The following is a 20408-nucleotide window of genomic DNA, read 5'->3' as shown; positions in this document are numbered from 1 at the left end:
CTCTTATACAGGGCAGGGGTAGGGTCACTTAACTTCTCTGAGCCTCAGTTCCCTCATCTGTAAAATGGGGATTAAGAATGTGAGCCCCACATGGGACAACCTGATTACCTTGTATCCCCCCAGCACTTAGAACAGTGCTTTGCATATAGTAAGCACTTAACAAATGCCATCATTATTATTACTACAGGGGTAAGTCAAAAAAGGGTCATTTGTCTAGTACTTAGAGATGATCGTTGGTTTCTGTCATGAGTTTACTTTGGCCAAACATGCAAGTTTGTTGAAGGATTGCCAGCAGTGTTTAGACTGTAAGCTCTCTGTGGGCAGGGATCGTACCATCGAACTCTATTATGTTGTATTTTCTCAATGCTCTACACCCAGCAAGCACTCAATAAATACCATTGAATGATTGCTTGAACACTTCATTTGTACATCTGTTAGAGAAGCAGCATGGCCTAGTAGCAACAGTCTGGCTCTGGGAGTCAGAGGACCTGGGTTCTAATCCTGGCTCTCCACTTGTCTACTGTGTGACTTTGGGCAAGTCACTTCATTTCTTAACAAATACCGCAGTTATTACTATTATTCTCTGTGTCTCAGTTACCTCCTCAGGTTGTGAGCCCTATCAGGAATAGGGACTGTGTAGAACCTAATAATTTTGAGTCTACCCCAGGACTTAGTACAGTGCCTGGCACAGAGTAACTGCTTAACAAATACCATAAAAACAATAACTGTTAATCGAGAAACTGTAAATTTCTAAAGCATCACAATTTCTAAAATCAAAAGTCATAAAATTAACCTTCAGGAAACAAAAGGCTACATTCACAATGCAAGCTGGTTGTGGGCAGGGAATGTCACTGTTTATTGTTGTATTGTACTTTCCCAAGTGCTTAGTACAGTGCTCTGCACACAGTAAGTGCTCAATAAATACGATTGAATGAATGAACAAAAGTAGAAGATTGGAAGTTCCCAGAGGGGAGGAACAGCGTTTCCTCCTCCTTTGTTAACTCCTCAGATGCTCTGCATCCACTGACGCTTCAGTAAACACGATTGACGATTGATGCTAAATCTTAACCCAGTATGGGCTGCTGTGATTCTCAAGGCTGTTCAAGCCTTGAAACACTGAAGAACCCAGGGTAGTGGCAAGGGGGTGAAGTCAAAAGGATGGGAGGTCCCAAGCTGAGAGCACCTTCTAGAACTGCCCTCTCAGAATGAAGGACTTTGCATGCTGTCACCAAACTGTAGCCGTGAGATAGGGACATTCTTGCCTGTGGAGCCCAGAGAAGAGAGATTGAATCCCTCACCATGCTCCTACCACTGCATTTAGTCCTCTGGGCAATTTTCTCTGCTCTCTCCCCTCCCCCGGGGTTGCAGCCTTTGCGGGTTAAATGTTGAAATGTATTGGATCTTGTGTGTACTTGGCATCAGATTGGGAGTTTAAATTTTCTAATACTCCCATCCATAATACATATCCTCAGTGACACAGGGACTTTATATGCTTTCAAGAAACAAATGCAACTCAAGACCTCAAGACCCACAGTGATATATCATTCATTTATTCATTCAATCGTATTTATTGAGTGCTTACTGTGTGCAGAGCACTGTACTAAGTGCTTGGGAAGTACAAGTTGGCAACATATAGAGACGGTCCCTACCCAACAATGGGCTCACAGTTTTGCTTTATTTTCTCTTCCCCCCTCACCCCCCCCACCATGAAGTCAAGATTTGGGGTGAGTCAGATGAAATTTAAATGCTCTCCTGGAGTCAGCTGAGACATGATCAAACTTGTTTGTTGGTTAGTTGCCTCCAGGGCTGAGGGACTATGAAAGGCTGTGCAGGCCTGGAGCCAAAATAATCTCCTTGTATTGTCAGAAGAAAAGGTCCCACCAATTAAGGTGCAAGTCACAAATGAGGGCAGAATGGGAACATTAGTAGTGGAGAAGTGCTTTCATTATGCCTCAACTGGCTTTGGAATTTCAGACTTGCTGGGAGTTTAATAAATCATAATGAAAACCACAGAGTGGGAAATTTAGAGAAAAAAATTAGAAAATTGCTGGTGGATGAAAAGTGACTCAATGCTGGCCCTGGACTGTGTTGAGTTGGTTCCAGTATCAGTATCAACAGAATTTCTTGAACATCTACTCCACAGAGAGCAACATACTAGGCACTTGGGGAAAAACCCAAATGAGCAAAAGATACAATACCTGCTCTCAAGAAGATTGCTCTCCAATGAGAGCCCCCCGCTAGGGACAGTGTCTAATTCCCACCAACTTGTACAGTGCTCTGCACACAATAAGCACTTAATAAATACTATTACTGCTTCTGTAGACATTAACTGGGAAATATACAACAGTTAAAAGTGGGCAGAGATATATGTCACAAGGGAAAAAATCATTGTCATTGACTGCCTAGTATTCTCTCCCTTCTCCCCTCATGCCATTGGCAGTTTATGTCAGATTTCCTTGGGTTCTCATGTCAGAGTCCATTACCCAGTTTGTGGACTTATATCAGCTCACATCTATTTCACAAGACCTCAGATCTGTTGCTTCTAGTTGAAGATATAGTGTCAATTAGGTTAGGTACTGAATAGGAAATGTGGGTTTTTTTCAATTCCATTAAAACTCTGCCAAAACAGGAAAGTTGCTTGCCTGTCTCAAGCACATAGTCAGCAACCTCCAACAAACCCAAGCTACTAGTTGGTTTCAAGAGATATTATAAACTGGCTTACTTAACAGATGCAGCATTCCTTCTTTGAATAAAGGATATTGTGTATTTTGCTAGTGCTTATCTCAGAAGAATTAACTAATTTACTGGATCCTCTCCCCTATCATCTTGAGAGAAGGAAGGAGCAGGAAAGAGAAAGGATGAGGAAATGGGCATAAATTTGTGAAATAATGAACTAGACCAAGTGTATTTGTGGGGGAACAGAGACAACTGAGGATAATGATCGATGTTTCTTGCTATCCATTAGATATCATAGATATTCCCCTTTTTACTATTATTGCTTTATGATCTACAGAGAAGCCACATGGCATAGTGGATAGAACACGGGCCTGGGAGTCAGAAGGTCATGGGTTCTAATTCTGCCACTGCCACTTGTCTGCTGTGCGATCTTGGGCAAGTCATTTCACTTCTCTGTACCTCAGTTACCTCATCTGTAAAATGGGGATTGAGACTGTGAGCCCCATGTAGGACAAGGACTGTGTCCAACCCAATTTGCTTGTATCCACTTCCAGCACTTAGTACAGTGCCTGACACATAGTAAGTGCTTAAAAAATACCATTATTATCATTATTATTATTATATCTCATCTCCCATGGGTGTGGTGGGAGCCTTCTCTGTAGCATGGATTAAATGGAACTTTTCTGGCTTTGAATTTCCATTTCACTGGTAGCAAAGATACATTTTCTCTTTCTTGAATGCCTATTTTCATTCATTCAATTGTATTTATTGAGCACTTAATGTGTGCAGAGCACTGTACTAAGCGCTTGGGAAGTACAAACTGGCAACATATAAGAGACGGTCCCTACCCAACAATGGGCTCACAGTCTAGAAGGGGGAGACAGACAACAACACAAAACATGTAGACAAGTTTCAAAGTCTTCAGAACAAATAGAATTAAAGCTATTTGCACATCATTAACAAAATAAATAGAATAGTAAATATGTACAAGTAAAATAAATAGAGTAATAAATCTGTACAAATATGATGATGATGGCATTTATTAAGTGCTTAACTATGTGCAAAGCACTGTTCTAAGCACTGGGGAGGTAACAAAGTGATCAGATCGTCCCACAGTGGGCTCACAGTCTTAATTCCCATTTTCCAGATGAGGTAACTGAGGCACAGAGAAGTGAAGTGACTTGCCCAAAGTCACACAGCTGACAATGGGCGGTGCAGGGATTTGAACCTATGACCTCTGACTCCAAAGCCCGAGCTCTTTCCACGGAGCCACACTGCTCAGTGCTCAAATATATATACAAGTGCTATGGGGAGGGGAAGGAGGTAGGGCAGGGGGATGGAGAGGAGGAGAGGAAAAAGGGGGCTCAGTCTGGGAAGGCCTCTTGGAGGAGGTGAGCTCTCAGTAGGGCTTTATTCAGCTAATAAAGTGGACAATCTTATATTCTTCGGGTTAAAAATCTAGAACAGGAAAGTTGTTTTCTACTTAAGGGGAAATACTCTATTGGCTGTTCCAATAGAATCACCCAGCAATATTGTCAAGAAAACCAAAGGAAGATGGAGGCCGTACAGTCTGGTGGAAAGAGAACGGGACTGGGAGTCAGGAGACCTGGGTTTGAGTCCCATGTTTGCTGCTTGCCAGCTGTGTGAACTTGGGCAAATCACTAAACTTCTCTGTGCTTCAGTTTTCTCATCTGTGAAATAGGGATAAAATATCAGTTCTTCCCTTGTGCCTCATGTGTCCAATCTTCATCTTGTACCTTCCCGAGCACTTAGTACTATGGTGTTTGAGCCCTGGACCCCTCAATCTGGAGTGCGGGAGCCGTGGCGTCTCCTAAAGACTGGACTCAGTCAGTCGCAGCCCCCCTCTCTTCTTTCCCCTCCCCAATCTCTTTTCCCACATATGAAGGGGGAGGCATAGACATGTGCCTCCCGCACTATGCTACCTTCTCATTGGCTGACCTGCACCATTGTTTTTCCCTTCAGCTTTTTGGGTATCGAATTACTATACATCTCTGCATAGCTCTCTCCCGACAAATATTTGTCTGGTGCGATGGTTAGATTTGCCTCGGGAATTCTGGCCAGAAACAAAAGTTTTCTGCAACAACCTAATTTAGAGAAGTATACCTTAGCCTGTGCAGTGTTGGCGCTTACTTGGCCGTACTTGTTAAGCGCTTACTATGTGTCAGGCACTGTTTAAGCACTAAGGTGGTTACAAGCAAAGCAACGCAGTCCCTGTCCCATATGAGGCTCATAGTCTTAATCCCCAGACGAAATTTACAATGAGATTTACATGGGCCATAGATCTGGGGCCTCACAATATTCCCACCTGTGACCCCCTGTGGCCCCTGTCTGAGAGAGAGGCTGGGTGGCCACCAGGGCTCAGATTAGGCTTGATCAGATGCTGCTTTGTGCCAAGGGGTTTGTGCCAACAAATACCACTGGGCTCAGGCCCAGTGAGGTTGACTGGGCCTGCATCAATCAATCAATTGATTGTACTCTCCCAAGCACCTTAGTACAATGCTCTGCACATAAATAAATACCACTGACTGATTGATTGATTCAACCCATCAATGGTATTTATTGAGCACTTCCTGCATAGGATCCTTACATCCAGATCAATTGGAAACACATTTGTACAGGCAGTCCCCAATTGGAGACATTTCTAGTTAAGACAGATGGCTCTTGGCAACACTTCTCACTGTGCATCCTGTTTCAACTTTACGACATATTGGTTTCAAATTTACAACAGTAGCTTTATGATACTGACCCTGGGGACGCAGACAGTACTGCGGTGGGGAAACCATTGGAAAATGGGGAAACATTGTAAAAAGACACATTGAAGGAACAAATCAAAGGATGGGAGGAAGGGTCCGGAGCAGGGGAGGGGTGACTACCTGATCTCCTGGGAGGGTCCCACGTGTCATTTTACTCAGAAGACATAAAGGTTAGCTATTTTACCTTGTAGCTTCTCTGATTCAATAGAACTACATGAATCCATTTATTTTAGACATTTATCATTCATTAAGTACTCAATTCTGCATAATTTGGTTTTAGAATATGAGATATGAGGAAATGGGTTCCAAGTTTCAACATTTCAACTTGACACAATTAGCTGAAACAAATGTGTATAAATCAGAGGACTACTCATATAAACTTGCCCTATTGAACATTTTGGTTGAAGAACAATTTGGTAAATATGTGAAGTGTATAAACTATCAAAAATAAAGGTGTACAGCCCTTAAATATTCAAATTCACGGTGCTTGACAATGCAGTTCAGGTAAATTTAAATTGAGCTACATTTGGATACTTACTGGTTGTGGAAGCAGCCTTTCATCAAAATGTCATTGGTGACATCCTGAAGAAACTGGAGGTATTTCAATTCTTCTTCCCTGTACAAACACAATAAATAGTAAGGATCAATATGCTCTGCCAGAAAAGAACCTTCTAATTCATACAAAGAATGCTGGCCATTGTGCGGTTATTTTGAAAGCCTTAACTTTTATATTAACAACATTTTTAGGATATAGAAACAGATACAGTCACTCTTATGATAAACATTTCCATATGCATTTTGGTTAGAATTTTGTAAGGAAATTAGGGAATGCAAGCCTGTTTGGATATCGTGCTATGTGGGGTTGGAAATAATGCTTTTACATGTGCACCTGGCATTGGAAACTGAAGCACAGAGAAGTCAACTCCCTTACCCAAGGTCACACAATAGGCAAATGGCAGAGATGGGATTAGAACCCATATCCATTGACCCTCAGGCCTGTGCTCCTTCCACTAGGCTTCACTGCTACCACCCACTAGAGTGCTTTCAAGTTCCCCAGAGCTTTACATGAGAGGAAAACCAGATCGGGTGGTACATGCTATCCCGTTTAACTTATTCCATGCTGTCATGAGATGAGGGCTCAGGAAGCTGGAGTCAGAATACAGTTTTGAGTCACCAGGAAGCGCTTCCATCTCTACAGGCTAAAAGCATCATCAAAAGTCTTTGAAACAGTCTTCCGGGAACTGCAAGATGCTGACGACTATGGTCTTCAGGCACAAAGATAGAGGATGTGCATATGATGATGAATCACTTTACAGATTTGGCACAGCTCTATGGGCTGAAAATAAGTTTGAAGTAAACCACACTACAACCGGGAAACCCTCCGCCCAACAGTGATTTCATCAGCACATAGAACTTAAAGCTACACTACATTTTGCTACCCAGGCAGTAGTCGAACAGATGATAAATGGATAGACAGAAGAGTTAAAAAAAAAAATTAAAAAGGCCTGCATGGCTTTAAGCTGATTAACAGAAAGAGAGTGTCATGGGGGCACTCGAGCACTATACCTAATTGATGGTTCACCATGTTGCAGTGGGCCCAACATTACGCATGGTCCTGAGATCTGAACCCTCCAAAGAAACAGGATGGCCTAGTGGATACAGCACAGGCCTGGGAGTCAGGAGGACCTGGGGTCTAATCCTGGCTCTGCCACTCGTCAGCTGTGTGACCTTGGACAAGTCACTTCACTTCTGACTGTCTCAGTTACCTCATCTGTAAAAATGATTAGACTGTGAGCCCTATGTGGGACAGGGACTGTGTCCAACCTTATATCTACCTGGCACGTAGTAAGCGTTTAACAAATACCATAAAAGAAAAAAAAATTGCTTCTTAAGCAGTTTCACCAGCACTGCCCACTAACTCTACTCAATATCATGTGACAGGACAAGATTACCAGGCACAGGGTGCTGAATTCAACTCAGCAACACTGAAGCAATGCCCATAGCAATACAGTTTCGCTGGGCAGTGTATGTGAAGAGCCTGTAAGCTCTTTGAGTGCAGCAATTGTGTCTACCAACTCTAGTGTATTATAATACTCTCACAATACTTAGTACAGTGCTCTGCACACAGTGAAGTGCTCAACAAATACCACTAACTAATTAATAAGGGGGAGGTGGGAGAGGTAAGAGACGGGGACAGTGACCAGGTTCCCTAAGGAGGAATGTAGAATGTGGAATGGAGGATGCCAGGTGAAGAGGGAAAATAATTTATCCTCACTCCTCTCCCAATATTATCCAGCCCACATGCTTTGCTTTTCTAATGTTAACTTCTTGCACCTTGCTCTCAAGGCTGGCCCCTTGCTCATGCCCCACTTACTGCCCAGAACTCCCCTCCCCCTACACTCTCCCCATCTTCAAAGCCCTTCTAAAATTAACTCTCCTCCAGGAATCCGTCCCTCACTAATCTCTCATCTCCCCATCCTATTTCCTTCTCCACAGTGTTACCTATGCACTAGTCCTCATGCCCTAATCACAAATAGAGACCTTCCCCAACTAGGTCCTCATTACCTATTTTCCCACTCCATCACCCTTGCACCTGGATTTGCACCCTTTTATTCACTCCTTCCCTCAGCACCCCCAGCATTTATGTAAATATCCTTAATGTATTTATTTACATTAATGTGTTAATGTCTGTTTCCCCCTTTATACTGTAAACTCGTTGTGGGCAAGGAATGTACCTACCTACTTGGTTATATTGTACTGTCCCAAGCACTTAGTACAGTGTTCTGCACCCAGTAAGAGCTCAATAAATACAAACTGATTGATCATTTAGGAACTCATCCCTGCTCCCTTTCCCTCACAGCATTTATGCACATATTTTTAAACTCTTTTGTTTCCCTGTACCTTGAATTTATTTTAGAGTTTCTCTCCCGCCCTAGAATGTAAACTCCTTGGGGGCAAGGTTCATGTCTACTAACTATGGTACTCTCTCAAGTGCTCAGTACAGTGCTCAGCGCAGAGTTAGGGCCCAATAAAGATGCTTATAAAGGAGATAATTTTGTTGAAAGAATCCAGTCAGTAACAATGTTAAATTTGGTTTGACCAGTACACCTTCCCAGCCTGTCCCTCTCCCTCTGCACTTTAGGCTATAGTTTGCGGTCACATGAGTGGGAGGGATGGTTAGGGGTGGGAGGGAGGGAAGACAGGATCATTCTTAGGAGTAGATAGATAGTATCTCTCCATTGAGAAGCAATGTGGCCTAGTGGACAGAGCATGGTTGTAATACCAGCTCTGCCATTTAGTTGCTGTGTGACCTTGGGCAGATCACTTAACTTCTCTTTGCCTCATTTCCCTCATCCGCAAAATGAGGATACAGTACCTGCTCTCCCTCCTAGTTTAGACTGTAAGCCCAATGTGGGACCTAATTATCTTGTATCGAACCCAGCACTTAGTACAGTGCTTGGCACATAGTAAGTGCTTAACAAATGCAACGACTATTATTTTTTATTAGCATTACTGGTTTTCCTACTGCGTGCCCTCATCAACTTGTCTTTTGTGCCTGACAAAGGACGACAGTCTAACACATTCCTTGCCTTCCAGACCAAAGAGGGTCATTTGTCTACACTTGTTTGGTTTTACAGCATCTGGCAGTAAGTTGTTTCTTGGGGCCACCCCTTCCTCGTATTTCAATTTAAAGGGTCTGAGATTATGTACAAGCAATGTCTTTTGTAACCTGGTTCCCCTCTAGCTAGTACTCTTTCAACCACTGAGTTATTACAAGAGACTCAGGGGAGGAGATAAAGAGGTATATCAAAACCTTTTGGAATTTCTTTGCTCACCAAGAGCAACACCTGAGAATAAAGATGAGCATTTGTGCACTTGTAAGGCAATGATGATGATGGTATTTGTTAAGTGCTTACTATGTGCCAAGCATTGTTCTAAGCACTGGAAGCACTGTTCTAAGCACTGGGTGTTAAGCCTTAATCCTAAATGACAGATCTGTAGCCATTCTACTAAACCTTTAAATCATTCTACTCTACTCATCTCTTTCTCTTTATACACACACACACACGTGTGTGTGTGTGTGTGTGTGTGTGTGTGTGTGTATATATATATATATATATATATAAATATATGGGAAGCAGTGTGGCTCAGTGGAAAGAGCTCGGGCTTCGGAGTCAGAGGTCATGGGTTCAAATCCCGGCTCCACCAATTGTCAGCTGTGTGACTTTGGGCAAGTCACTAAGCTTCTCTGTGCTTCAGTTACCTCATCTGTAAAATGGGGATTAAGACTGTGAGCCCCACATGCGAAAACCTGTTAACCTTGTATCTATTCCAGCTCTTAGAACAGTGCTCAGCACATATTAAACGTTTAACAAAAACCATCATTATTATAATATATAAAATATATAATATACATAGTATATTATTATAATATATAATATGTATTTCCTTTTTTAATTAAGAAATACCGGGTAGGTTTCGGGGATAGGAGCCCAGATGGGCTGGGTCTCTGTACAGCATCCTATATTTACAAATGCCAGCAAGGAGGGCATCTTTGAGGGCAAGCAAACACTTTTCTGGTCAATACAGATGTCTCCAGCCTACAGTCTATTTTGGGGGAAGTTGGGGATAGCAAAATTGGCCTCCTGAAGTAATTTCTAGTCATGGAAATCCAGGAGTAGCCAAGAGAGAAGCAGGATAGCCTGTTGGAACAAACACAGTCATAGGAGTCAGAAGACCTGGGTTCTAATCCTGGCCCTGGCACTTGTCCACTGTGTGATCTTGGGCAGTTATTTAAGAAGTCATTTAACCTCTCCCTGCTTCAGCTTCCTCATCTGCAAATTAAGCAATAGATAGCTGTCCTCCCTCCTACTTAGATTGGGAGACCCTGAGGGACAGGGTTTGGGTCCAATCTTATGATCCTGTACCTACACCACTGTTTAGCATAGTGCTTGGCACAAATGCCACAATGACCACTATTGTTATTATTGTTACAGAAAAGGGGTGCAGAATAAGTTTACTTGAAGGTCAGTTTTTCAGGAGTTCTTGATCTCCCTCACTAGACCATAAGTTATTTGAGGAAAGGAATTACATCTCCTAACTCTATTGCACTCTCCCAAGCACTTAATGCAGTGCACTGCCCCAACTAAGCACTCAATAAATACTATTGATTGATGTATTTATGTCCAGTTTGCTGCTGTTAGTTGGCTTGGCTCAACTTTGTTCAAAAGGAGGAATGTAACCTGAAATCTCAGGTGTGTGGGTGAGTTGAAGGGCCACAACAGTGAGGATTCTGTTCTTAGATGTTTTGGTTTCAGTTTGGGAAGAAGGGGGCTTCATAACTGGGGCTCAAGGTAAAGGCCAGCACCTCAGATAGAGCATTCCTGTTTGGCACAACACCTGACAGCAGAAGGTGTTTGATAGGTCATTTTGAAATCCATATTATGTAACTAGAACCTAGTCCATCAAGAGGGGGAATGGAGCAAATGCTCATGAGCTTGGCAGGGCTACAGCATGCGGTATGAAATAAAAACGTGCCTGGTATTTCAACAGTAATATTTAGCAGTTCAATGGGTGCCTTTCTTATTTAATGCTTGCCAAAGGTGAAGTCATCTCCTATTCCTTAGCCAGCTGGTTAGGAACCTTCCAACATGCAAATTGGCCTTTTCAGGGAGCAGTAAAGTTTTTTTTTTTCATGGTATTTGTTTAGCTCTTAACTCTGTGCAAGGCACTATACTAAGCACACTGATTAGTTCTCCTTGCCTAGGTCGGAATCTTAATATCGACAGTGGTGGCCAAAGCTGTGACTGACTCCCATTTAACCACTGGGATAGACTAATAGTTTAAAAGAAACAAGAAGCACAACATGCTTACTTTTCCAAGAGGGCTGAATGTAGAGAATTTGATGTTCCAAATTCTGCAAGTGACACTTTATTTTCCTATTAAACAAAAAGCGGTACAAAAAACTTCATCATTTCAGATCTCTATATTACTTAACTTCTGTGAGGACCAAGCAGGGCAAATTGGGAATGTATAAGATCTATGTGGTATTCTTATGACTATGTGTGTCTTCAATTATACTTTTGATTATTTATTCTCATTATCCTATTTGTAAGTCTTGAAGCTGAGGAAGAGGAGTATCTGTGGAGGCCCCTTTGGGTGAAGGGGATTCAGATGATGGGGTCACAGCCAGTGATGGATTAAAGATGGCACTGTAGGCTTTTGCTATCATGTGATTTCAGAGAAATTTTATTTTTCCACTCACACTGAAGCCCATTAAGCTTATATATCCTACTGGAAAGTGTAGAGCTGAGAGAACCAGAAAAGCTTGGTTTTGTTTTTATATGGTATTTGTTAAGTGCTTACTATGTGACATTCATTCATTCATTCATTTATTCAATCAATTGTATTTATTGAGCGCTTACTGTGTGCACAGCACTGTACTAAGTGCTTGGGAAGTACAAGTTGGCAACATATAGAGATGGTCCCTACCCAACAGCGGGCTCACAGTCTAGAAGGGGGAGACAGACAACAAAACAAAACATATTAACAAAATAAAATAAATAGAATAAATATGTACAAGTAAAGTAAATAAATAGAGTAATAAATATGTACAAACATATATACATATATACAGGTGCTGTAGGGAGGGGAAGGAGGTAAGGTGGGGGGGATGGGGAGGGGAAGAGGGGGAGAGGAAGGAGGGGGCTCAGTCTGGGAAGGCCTCCTGGAGGAGGTGAGCTCTCAGTAGGGCTTTGAAGGGAGGAAGAGAGCTAGATTGGCAGATGTGTGGAGGGAGGGTGTTCCAGGCCAGGGGGAGGATGTGGGCCGGGGGTCGACAGCGGGACAGGAGAGAACGAGGCACAGTGAGGAGGTTAGCAGCAGAGGAGTGGAGGGTGCAGGCTGGGCTGTAGAAGGAGAGAAGGGAGGTGAGGTAGGAGGGGGCGAGGTGATGGAGAGCCTTGACTTTCCTCTCCCCCTCCTCCCCCTCTCCATCCCCCCGGCCTTACCTCCTTCCCTTCCCCACAGAACCTGTATATATGTATATATGTTTGTACATATTTATTACTCTATTTATTTTACTTGTACATATCTATTCTATTTATTTTATTTTGTTAATATATTTGGTTTTGTTCTCTGTCTCCCCCTTCTAGACTGTGAGCCCACTGTTGAGTAGGGACCATCCCTATATGTTGCCAACTTGTACTTCCCAAGCGCTTAGTACAGTGCTCTGCACACAGTAAGCGCTCAATAAATACGATTGATTGATTGAGAGTGAGGATTGATTGGTGCCACTGGAGATTTTTGAGGAGGGGAGTAACATGTCCAGAGCGTTTCTGCACAAAGATGATCCAGGCAGCAGCGTGAAGTATAGATTAAAGTGGGGAGAGACAGGAGGTTGGGAGATCAGAGAAGAGGCTGATGCAGTAATCCAGTTGGGATAGGCACTGTACTAAGCAGTGAGATACTTAAAGGCCCATGGGGCTCACAATCTTAATCCTGATTTAACAGATGAGGTAACAGACACGGAGAAGTTAAGTGATTTCTCTGTGGTCACAGAGCAGGCCTTAACTTCTCTGTGCCTCAGTTTCCTCAACTACAAAATGGGGATTCAATTTCTGTTCTCCCTCCTACTTAGACTGTGAGCCCCATGTGGGACAGGGACTGTATCCAGCCTCACTAACTTGTATCTATCCCAGAGCTTAGAAGAGTGCTTGGCCCATAGTAAGTGCTTAACAAATACCATTTAAAAAAAAGAAAATAAATTACAGAGCCGAGATTTCGTCTCGGCTCCTCTGACTCCCAGGCCCACGCTCTTTGCACTAAACTATGCTGCTTTATTCATTTATTCATTCAATCAATCAATCATTCATATTTACCGACTGCTTACTGTGTGCAAAGCACTGTAATTAGCTCTTGGGAGAGAACAATATAACAATAAAAATCTATTCAATCATGCAGAACACTGTACTAAGTGCTTGGAAAGTTCAATTCAGCAATAAAGAGAGGCAATACCTGCCCACACAGGGCTTACAGTCTAGAAGGGGGGAGACAAACATCAAAACAAGTAAACAGGCATCATTATAAATGAACTGAATTACAGATATGTACATATATACACAAGTGCTGTGGGGCAGGGAGAGGAAGGTAGAGCACAGGGAGCAAGTTAAAGTGATGTGGAGGTGAGGGGGAGCTGAGGAAAAGGGAAGCTTAGTCTGGGAAGGCCTCAGAGGAAGTGAGATTTCAGTAATACTAATTGATGGTATTTGTTAAGCGCTTACTATGTGTGAAGCACTGTTCTAAGCACTGGGAGGGATACAACGTGATCAGGTTGTCCCTCATGGGGCTCACAGTCTTCATCCCCATTTTGCAGATGAGGTAACTAAGGCACAGAGAAGATAAGTGGCTTGCCCAAGGTCAAACAGCTGACAAGTGGCAGATCTGGGATTCAAACCCATGACCTCTGACTCCCAAGCCCGTGCTCTTTCCACTGAGCCACGCTGCTTCTCAAGTAGGACTTTGAATGGGGAAGGGGGAATATGATTGGCGGATTTGAGATGGCATTGGTGGGATACAAGTAGATAAAATAAACATACACATTCCATGCCCACAAAGAGCCACAGTACCTTAATGGGGGGCTGCGAGGAATCGTCAACATTGCGTGACCAATGGCCACCTTTGGAATGCCTGCAAAATATAAGGCAGCTGAGCAAACCACTCAGAGATTTATTGTGGTTTCCTAAATTCACCTTAACATGATATTTAAGCAAATAGAGCAAAATCACTCACAATTTTATTTCCAACCTTAGTTTATGGGATCCATTTTCCTTCATTTGGCATTTTACCTGGTCAAATCCGTCTGTCCGCGACTGTATGCCTGTGCCGATGCAAGCCGAGAGCTGCCTGGGGAGGCCGACTTCTTTTGCCTGGGAGGCGTGTAATACTTATATGTTGACAGGTAGGATTTTCTCTGTGTCTTTAAAATTCGAGGGACAAAAGGCTCACTTGGTGAAGTGAAGCAGTCAGAATGTTTATGGAGGATATCGCCACTGTATGTTTTCTTTAGAGGATCTTGAAACACATTTTTCATGGAGATAGGGTGGGCTTCTCTCCCAACCTGACTGGTTTTCTGCCGGACTGGATTGGGCCGGCAATCACAGGATTCCCGACCAACATGCTGAACAATGTCCTCAAAGGCCTCTTGGGCCAACAGAACAGGTAATGGGAGCTGAGGATGTCCTGGAGACCGCAGATGGCCTGTGCTTCGGGGTAATTCCACGGCATACTGAGATACAGGCAGAGGACATTTTCTAGTCATGTACTCCTGTCCATTGAACAAAAGTAGGATTCAGAGGTTTTGTTTTTCCAAAACTGAATTTTAGAAAAAAAATATTCAATGACTTCAACAGCAACCATGATATGGTTAGGTGAATAGTCCTACAAAAGGGTTTTCCCATCAATTTTCAAGTTAAATTATCTCTTGATTTCCTTTCCCTTATATAGTGGCATCCAGGAAGATTCTTGTAGGATCGAATGCCAGCTCAAAAGAAAAAAAAAACCCCAAAAACTTACTTTACAGATTTGCAGAGAGACTAATCAGCCTACTTCGAAAGGATTTGTGTGCAGTAATACTGTAACATTTATTTATATGGGAATGGGATGGCTGTAGTTACCCTGGTGACCTAACAAATCATCGGGGAAGCAGTGTGGCTCAGTGGAAAGAGCATGGGCTTTGGAGTCAGAGGTCAGGGGTTCAAATCCCAGCTCTGCTTCTTGTCAGCTGTGTGACTTTCGGTAAGTCACTTCACTTCTCTGTGCTTCAGTTACCTCATCTGTAAAATGAGGATGAAGATTGTGAGCCCCCCGTGGGACAACCTGATCACCTTGTAACCTCCCCAGCAGTTAGAACAGTGCTTTGCACATAGTAAGCGCTTAATAAATGCCATTATTATTATTATTATTCCACCTAGAAATTTACCCATTGGGCGCGTTTTAATTGAAGGAATTAAAATTGAGCCTAGTCCACACAATTGGAAGTTTAGATAACAAGACTGGGCTCTGCTTCTAGGAACAGGAGTACCCCACACATGTTTTTATTATCCAATTTTTTTTTCAATTGCTAAAACTCACCTCCGTTTGGATGACCAGAATTGGATAATAAGTGCTCCCTGCTCCAGGGGTACATTGGGAAGCAGTGTGGCCTACTGAAAAAAGCACAGCCCTGGAAATCAGAGGAGCTGGGCTCTAGTCTCTGCTCTGCCACTTGCCAGCTATGTCCTTGGGCAAATCACTTTATTGTGCTTCATTTCCTGTTCTCTTTTAGACTGAGTCCCTTGTGGGACAGGGATGGTGTTTGATCTGATTATCTTGTAACTACCCCAGTATTTACTACAGTGCTTGGCACATAGTGAGCACTTATAGGCCACAATTATTACATCAATCAATTGATATTTATTGGGTGCTTACTATGTGCAGAGCACTTGTCTAAGCGATTGGGTGAGTACAATGCAACAGAATTAGCAGACATGCTCCCTGCCCTAACCAGCCCAGCTGTCATTCACGGATGTAACTGGCCCTACCCAGCACAAGATGCTCTCCCCTTTTTTTAAAAAATGGTATTTGTTAAGCACTCACAATGTGCCAGGCACTGTGTTAATCACTAGGGTAGATTCAAGCAAATCAGACTGGACACAATCCATGTCCCACATGGAGCTCACTGTCTTAATCCCCATTTTTCAGATGAGGTGACTGAAGCACAGTAAGTTAAGTGATTTGCCTAAGGTCACACAGCAGACATGTGGTGCATCTGGGATTAGAACCTAGGTCTTCTTCAAGACCATGCTACTTCTCACACCATTCATAAACTGAGTGAAAAGGAGACCTCTGATACACCTTCACTCACTCCTGACTTTGTTTGTCACACAGTCTATCTGGGTGAATTTCAAAGTTGACAGTTCTGACAACACAGACCTCTACTCACCTTCGAGGGCTTTGGGGAAACACTTTGGGAATTACACAGGGATTCAGAACAGAGCCGAAAGACTTCCTTCTTATATGTTTTCACTGCATTAATCAGTTTTCCTTTCCTCAGTTGATCCTTATCTGTGCACATGACAAAAACCACAGCAAATTTTGTAGTATCCCCAAGCACTGGGAAGTAAAGACGGTTTAATTTAAGAATTGTTCCTAAAAAAGCCAAAACAGATACCTATATCTACTGGCCTGCAGAAGTGGTAAACTTAATGGCAGGATGAACTAAAGTGCTGTGATAACTACGTTTCTGTGAGCTCACTCTGGGCAGGGAACGTGTCTGCCAACTCTGCTGTACTGATTTCCCCCAAGCACTCAGTACAGTGCTCTACATATAATTCAATATATTCCATTGATGATGATGCAAAAAAAGGCCCCTCCTACTTTACCGCACTGCTAATCCAGCCTGTGCACTTCGCTCCTCTAATGGCAACCTACTTACTCACTGTACCTCCATCTCATTTATGAAGCAGCATGGCTTAGTGGAAAAAGCATGGGCTTGGGAGTCAGAGGACATGGGTTCTAATCCCGGCACTGCCACTTGTCTGCTGTATGACCTTGGGCAAGCCATTTAACTTCTCTGTGCCTCAGTTACCTCATCTGTAAAATGGAGATTAAGAATGTGAGCTCCGCGTGGGACAACCTGATTACTTTGCATTTAACCCAGCGCTTAGAACAGTGCTCAGCACATAGTAAGCGCTTAACTAATACCATAATTGTTATTGTTATTTACCTCTCCACCACCCTCTCATGCACGTCCTGCCTCTGGCTTGGAAAGCCCTGCCTTTTCATATCTGACAATTACTCTCTCCACCTTCAAAGCCTTATTGAAGGAACATCTTCTCCAAAAGGCTTTCCCTGGCTAAGCCCTCTTTTCCTCTTTTTCCACTCCCTTCTGTGTCACCCTGATTTGCTCCCTTTATTCACCCTTCCCTCAGCTCCACAGCACAGTAAATATCCAAATTTATATATTATATATTTATATGAAAGTATGTCTTTCCCCTAGACTGTGAGTGCACTATGGGCAGGGAATGTGTCTATCATCTCTGTTATATTGTACACTCCCAATCACTTAGTACAGCGCTCCACACTCAGTAAGTGCTCAATAAATTTGATTGATCTATTGATTTTGATTTCTTCTTTTTTCATTTTTGACTTGCACTGTGAAGTCTCAATTGTTTCTATTTTTAGAATTTACTGCTAAAGCCCAAGGGCATCCTGCTTAGAACTACACCACCTGACTTTCCTATCATTTCGTGATCGATAAGCGAAACTAGCCTGAGCCAACAGCAGGTGAGCATTTAGAAATTTCAATTACAGAGCTGAAGCAAGAAGACCTTTCTGGGCAGTAACTATTACAAAGCCTCTTTTCCAGACTTCCCTTGATCAAAGGCAAGACAGCACTGCTTGAGACTCAAACTCAGGATCAAAGAACTAACATCTCCAACAAGACCTTGTCTTGAGTCTGACAGCTATAAGGATCAAAGGCTCTTGTGAATTTAGAGGTTTTACAACCTGATTTCGGTTTATTTTTGCTTTGTTCGAAAGGGTGAGGACTATCCAAAGTATTTAGGGTGATCGGTGTTTCCAGGCAGACTTATTCCATTCTGCCCATGCATGATATTACCTCTTGGTAGTGTCAGACATTTTGGGAGGGGCATTAACTCTTTCAAACAGTCAATGGCATTTTTTGAGCCCCTGCTGAGTGCAAACCATTAGCCTAAGTGCTGGGAAAGTACAACAGAAGTAAAACACTGCGCCCTTTGTCTACAAGAGAGTTACAATCTAATGGGGGATATGGACCTACAGAATTATTTATTCATTTATACATTACTTTTATCAGCACAGTTTGTGCTTGTTTCCCCAGCTGACCCCACTGTCTCTACCCAAACCACCACAGCTACAGGATTTGGGCTAAACTGGACTGGTTGGGTTAACAGAGGAGGCCCAGGAGTGGACCATCAACCTTCTACCTCTCCTGCTTGCAGCCCCAGGGACCACCAAATGTCTGGGCTAGGCCAGGATAGGGCAGATTCAGGGATGGCTGGGAGGGCGGGGGGGTGAGGATTCCTTGTGGCTGCCCTTTCTATTCTTATCTATTATATTCCTCTATCCCTGAGTGAACTCAACCACAGAAGCCTCTTGGCTCAAATCTTTAGGGACCAGTGCTGCAGGAAGGGCACTACCTTTCCAAGTGTAAACTTAAAGAAATGATTAGCATCACCTGTTCCTTGTGTCCCTCGTTCTGGAGGCGGTGGGGGCTGCACGGGGGAAGGGACCTGCCCAGCTGGTAAGCAAACTAAATGAATGTATCAAAAATCAATGCCAATTACAGGGAAGAGAATGGGGGTTGCGGGAGAACCATGGAGCTGGGGAGGAAGATTCAGAAGTGCAGGGAGTGGGAGTCTGGATCTGGGAACAGTGTGGTTAAGACAGGTACATGGGAGTTGCTGAAAAATAGAGGAAAAGTTGTAAAAAATGTGATGGAGTGTAGGGGAAGGGAAGGAAAGTTTACAGTGGCTGTGCAGGGGAGCAGAGGAGGAAAAGACAGGTGGGAGGGAGAGTAAGCCGATCGCCAGACAGGGTCACTAGAAAGACCTGACGCATTCATTATATTCTTGCCGATGAAGTAAAAATCAGCTCTCCTATCATGGAACCTCTCTGACTCAAAATAAATACTTAAAATGTGTCATTACTCACTTTTAATTGAATGAATATGCAATTCTGGGTAATTTTGAGGAAAATAAGATATTGGCCTAGATTCAGGAGCCAATTCCTCATTTATAACATTGTTTCTATGAGGAAATTGGTTCCGACTTACAACTATTATATTTAAGATGGAGATTTCTGCAACCACTTGAGTCATATATCTAAGGACAACCTGTACACTGGTGCAAGGTACAAAATAGTCACCTAGTAGGGATATATTTAATCAAAATGAGATTATATGCTTGCCATGTGGGTTCAAATTCTCTTTGATCAAATTTCAACCCTGAAACTTCTTGTTATTTGCCACCACAAATACAACTCTAACTCCATGAAGCTCAAAAAAGTCTCCAAAGTAATTTTAAATAGCTCTAATACAATTACTTGGTGAGGGACACAAGGAACAGGTGATGCCTATCATTTCTTTAAGTTTACACTTGGAAAGGTAGTGCCCTTCCTGCAGCACTGGTCCCTAAAGATTTGAGCCAAGAGGCTTCTATGGTTGAGTTCACTCAGGGATAGAGGAATATATTAGATAAGCAACATTGCCTAGTGTATAGAGCACGGGCCCGGGAGTCAGAAGGACCTGGATTCTAGTCCTGGCCCCACCCCTTGTCTGTTTGGGCCCTTGGGCAAATCACTTCACTTCTCTGGGCCTCAGTTCCCTCACCTGCAAAATAGGGATTAAGACTGTGAGCCCCAGGTGGGCCATGGACTGTGTCCAACCCAATTAGCTTGTATCTACCCCAGTGCCTAGTACAGTGCCTGGGCCATAGTAAGCGCTTAAAAAAATACCATTACAAAAGAACATACCAAACCAAACGCAAGCTAAACTCAACATACTAACTAGCTAGAGGTCTGCTACACAAAGGTTGGTGGTGTCAGAGGTGGAGGAGGGAAAAAGAAAGGTAGCTGTGGCCAAAGATGCCATAAAAATGGTGGGGCTACGACAGCGTCAATGGATGAAGTGGCCAAAGAGAGCCAGCACAGGGACTGATTGGGGGAAGAGGCAAAGGATGTTGATTTTTTTTATGATATTTGTTAAGCTCTTACTGTACTAAGTGCTAGAGTAGGTACAAGGTAATCATGTTGGACATAGTCCAGCTTCCACATGGGGCTCACAATCTTCATCCCCATTTTACAGATGAAGTAACTGAGGTCCAGAGAAGTGAAGTGACTTGCCCAAGGTCACTCAGTGGGCAAGTGGCACAGCTGGGATTA

At 43.1% G+C, this 20408-nt stretch overlaps 1 protein-coding gene across 1 annotated transcript in view; it reads right to left on the bottom strand.

Annotated features, from left to right (window-relative positions):
- LOC119940632 (spermatogenesis-associated protein 7 homolog) overlaps positions 1-20408 on the bottom strand; it is a 55019-nt gene that overhangs the window by 21810 nt on the left and 12801 nt on the right. Inside the window, 5 exon segments of the mRNA XM_038760849.1 lie at positions 5989-6066; positions 11325-11389; positions 14078-14138; positions 14297-14775; positions 16432-16553. Coding sequence (XP_038616777.1) covers positions 5989-6066; positions 11325-11389; positions 14078-14138; positions 14297-14775; positions 16432-16553 — 805 coding nt within the window.

The sequence above is a fragment of the Tachyglossus aculeatus genome, chromosome 19 (assembly GCF_015852505.1).
Source record: "Tachyglossus aculeatus isolate mTacAcu1 chromosome 19, mTacAcu1.pri, whole genome shotgun sequence".
Lineage (NCBI taxonomy): Eukaryota > Metazoa > Chordata > Mammalia > Monotremata > Tachyglossidae > Tachyglossus > Tachyglossus aculeatus.
This window is presented reverse-complemented; position numbering and strand designations above follow the sequence as displayed.